Raw genomic sequence first — 3,564 nt, 5'->3', positions numbered from 1 at the left:
ACACCCTGCTAGACATTCCAGGAGGCTTCCAGCACCTGAACCCCAATTTCCCAGGAACAGTGCGGTGCAAGTGAACAAAATCATAGGTTCAAGTAAGGGACACCTGTGGCTAACACCTCCTAAAAATTCATCAATGGGCCATTGCCAGAACAGGTAGAACTCCACCCATAAAAAACACTGTTAGACATTCCAGGAGGCTTCAGGTGCTGGGAATTTTAGGGGGTGTTAGCCAAAGGGGTCCCCCACTTGCACCTCTAGTTTTGTTCACTTGCACCGCACCCTTCCTGGGAAATTGGGGTTCAGATGCTGGAAGCCTCCAGCAATGTGTAACAGTAGCTTTTTTTATGGGCGGAGTTCCACCTTTTCTGGCAAAGGCCTATTGATGAAATTTTAGGGGGTGTTAGCCACAGGTGTCCCACACTTGCACCTCTAGTTTTGTTCACCTGCACTGCACTGTTCCTGGGAAATTGGGGTTCAGGTGATGGAAGCCTCCAGCAATGTGTAACAGGGTAGTTTTTTTTTTTATAGGTAGAGTTCCACCTGTACTGGCGATGACCTTTTGATGAAATTTTAGGTGGTGTTATGTACAGGTATCCCCCACTTGTATGAATTTGTTCAACTGTACCGTACCGTTCCAGGGAAATTGGGGTTGAAAGTAGGGGACAGTGTACTGTATTATGAGCATTTTCTAGTTTTGTGACAGGTCGGTATAAATTTGGGGGTCGCACCTCCTTGCTATGTAGGTGGCCCCCGGGGTCCCTAATTTGTTTGTTTAATTTTGGGGTTCTAGACACACTAACTTTTTAAACAGCAACCCTGATGTTCAATTTTCACTACTTTTTTATAATTATGACCCCCATTTTTTGTAATGTGTTAAAGATGTGGAGATGACATTTGGGGTACTGCTAGCTATGAGGGTCCCCTATGTACTTTGAAAATTTCAGGTCGGTAGGACATACTGTTCAGGAGATATGGGGGTTTGTACTGGGAGAGATGTAAGGCTGCAGGAGATGACATGCTGCATTCATATGCAAAGTGAAAGTGAAACTATCCTGACGATTAGGTCATTGTACACACCCACTGGTATCTGCCCCCTGGCAGTTATTTTTCATGGGTAGTTTTTTTTGTTAGGACACCCCTCCTAACATGTGTAGGGTGCACACCATGGCATATCTCCCCCGTCATCTTCTGATGTTTCTGTAACACTGTGGCCCCATCTATGAGCTTCCCCTCTCATGGATTCAGAATGACGGTTCATATTTATTATATCACGGGGACAATCTTTCACATTCAAATTCTCGAGCTCACATTGTTTAACATTACCGTAGGAGGTCGCACAGTGTATACAGAAGTCAGTATGGAGCCTGCACACGTGACCCTTAACTGTATCTTTCACAGCGTCGGGCGTCCGCCGAAAGAAGTTCTTCCACACCTGATTGGCTGTTGCAGAAGAACCCTTCTCTTGGACTAGCCACACACTGACGTATACGCACCAGCTTCCTGTCTCTGTCACTTACGGTCACACTTATTGGACACGGCTTCTACTTGCTCTATACTTTTATTGGCTTCTACTGGCGTGGCCGCTGTCTTTTTCCAGTCATTGGCCGGGACATCTTCCAAACTGGTTGTTCCCAAACGCCCGGTATCCGGGTAAGATGGCGGCTGTAGAACATTGCTCGTTTTCAGCGCAATGGCGCCCAGTTTCCTTCACGCACGTTGAATATCCTGCAGGTAAAAACGGGTTTTTTATTTTCGTTCTCTTGGCAGGCGCTGGTTGAATTTGAGTCACGAAGAAGGATTTATCGGCGAAACTGCGATCCCTTTATGGGATCTTGTGGGTGTGGCGCATGCGCCACAACAATGACCTAGCTGGTAATTGTAGACATGCGCGGCCTGTCTGTGAGGGAGTTTGGGCTAAACAAGCCTTTGTTTGGCAAACTTTCATAGGGTTTTCTTTAGCACTAAATCGGTATTTATTGAAAAGTTGACTAATTTTGTTTTTATTTTTGGCATATAGACCTGTAGTGAGAATGAAACTTTTAATCACTCCTAAACAATCCTGTACACAGTGACAGCAATCAGGGAATGAAGCGTGTAATGTAATAGAAGCAAATGTGTCAGCCACCCCTTCACCTATTGTTTATTCATGTGTGTAAAGGCAGTGTAGGGTTTTTTAGGGCAGTAATTTTCAACCACTGTGCTGCGGCACACTAGTGTGTCATGACAGATCTTCCGGTGTACCGTGGGAAATTATACAATTTTAGTTAATTGGTCGTGAAAATGATTTATTTACTGCAAATAATTTGTCTTCGTCTATACCAGCGATGTATAGTGATAGGCAGAACAAAGAAATACTCTTCCACTAGATGGCAGCAGGTAGCTATTTAACCTGTCTATGTGGAATTTTTGTCTAGTGGTGTTCCGTGGGATTTTTCTAATGTAAAATATGTGACGCGACTTACGAAACTTTGGGAAACGCTGCTCTAGGGATCCGTGGGGCATATTTGCTTGCTTGCGTGTGTCTGTGTGTGTGTGTGACATGCTCAAGGTAACATTGTGTCAATGTAGTAGAAGGTGTTAACTCCTGATATGTTGTCATCAGAGACTACTTATTTTTTATATATACCTACTCACTATAGGTCCTCATACAGTGGGGTAATCTCAAGCAACCTTTCAATTTACCTTAATATTGGAGGCCCCTTTTTTCATCTTTAACTATCTGGGATACTACTTCCCTTTGTGCATCAAAAAGTATACACGCTTCCCTGCAAGGAACATGTAAGTTTTTATCCATTTTGTTTGAACTATTGCATAAAAGTCCGTTTTGACTTTACAAAATCCTCCATAACCAAGACTTGTATAAAGGTTTATATAATTTACATTATAGTCTTTTGGTGTTTAAATTTACTATTAGCCTCTACTATGCTGATGGAAAGAAATATATTTGTAAGGACACCCCATTGCTTCTATATTTATTTTATGTATATTGATATTATGTATATACCTACTTCATTTATTTACTGATAGTACAGCTATCATTTTTTTACAATATATTTGTTTAGCACCTATGATATACTTCATACACTAATGATATGTATTTACCATAAACCTAGACAATGACAAGCTTGTTTATGAAACATCGCTAAGCACACCAGCACCCCTGAAGAAGCCCAAGCCAGGCGAAATGCGTTGGGTAACAAGGCTGCATAGTAACACTCGCACATATTCCTATTCCCTGCTTATATTTCTTGCCTAAACGCCATACGCCATATCTGTGTCTACTAAGCAGGTAATTGACTTCAAGGTTTGAGGCGGTACCAGTCACCATTGTATATGCAAAAATATTTTGTTTTATCTTATGAATATGTAAAATACATGATCATTTTTTTGCCATAAAACCCTGCCTGTCGATTGTGTTTCTATCTAAGTGTGTGTATATGTGTGTGTGTATATATATATATATATATATATATATATATATATGTATGTGTATATATGTGTGTGTGTGTGTGTGTATATATATATATATATATATATATATATATATATATATATATATAAGTG

At 41.0% G+C, this 3,564-nt stretch overlaps 1 protein-coding gene across 2 annotated transcripts in view; it reads left to right on the top strand.

The window, feature by feature from the left end:
- Positions 1 to 1,272: 1,272 nt before the first annotated feature.
- The window catches only part of LOC140342860 (dolichyldiphosphatase 1-like), a 27,598-nt gene continuing 25,306 nt past the window's right edge, over positions 1,273 to 3,564 (top strand). Inside the window, exons 1-2 of one of the 2 annotated variants that reach the window (XM_072429229.1) lie at positions 1,273 to 1,731; positions 2,640 to 2,778. Coding sequence is in view for 1 of the 2 variants with exons in the window: in XM_072429228.1 (XP_072285329.1) it covers positions 1,656 to 1,731 (76 nt within the window). In the remaining variant the exon portion in view is untranslated. The remainder of the gene's footprint in view (positions 1,732 to 2,639; positions 2,779 to 3,564) is intronic. The other variant, XM_072429228.1, reaches the window with a different exon arrangement.

The sequence above is a fragment of the Pyxicephalus adspersus genome, chromosome W, assembly GCF_032062135.1.
Source record: "Pyxicephalus adspersus chromosome W, UCB_Pads_2.0, whole genome shotgun sequence".
NCBI classification, from domain to species: Eukaryota; Metazoa; Chordata; class Amphibia; order Anura; family Pyxicephalidae; genus Pyxicephalus; species Pyxicephalus adspersus.
This window is presented reverse-complemented; position numbering and strand designations above follow the sequence as displayed.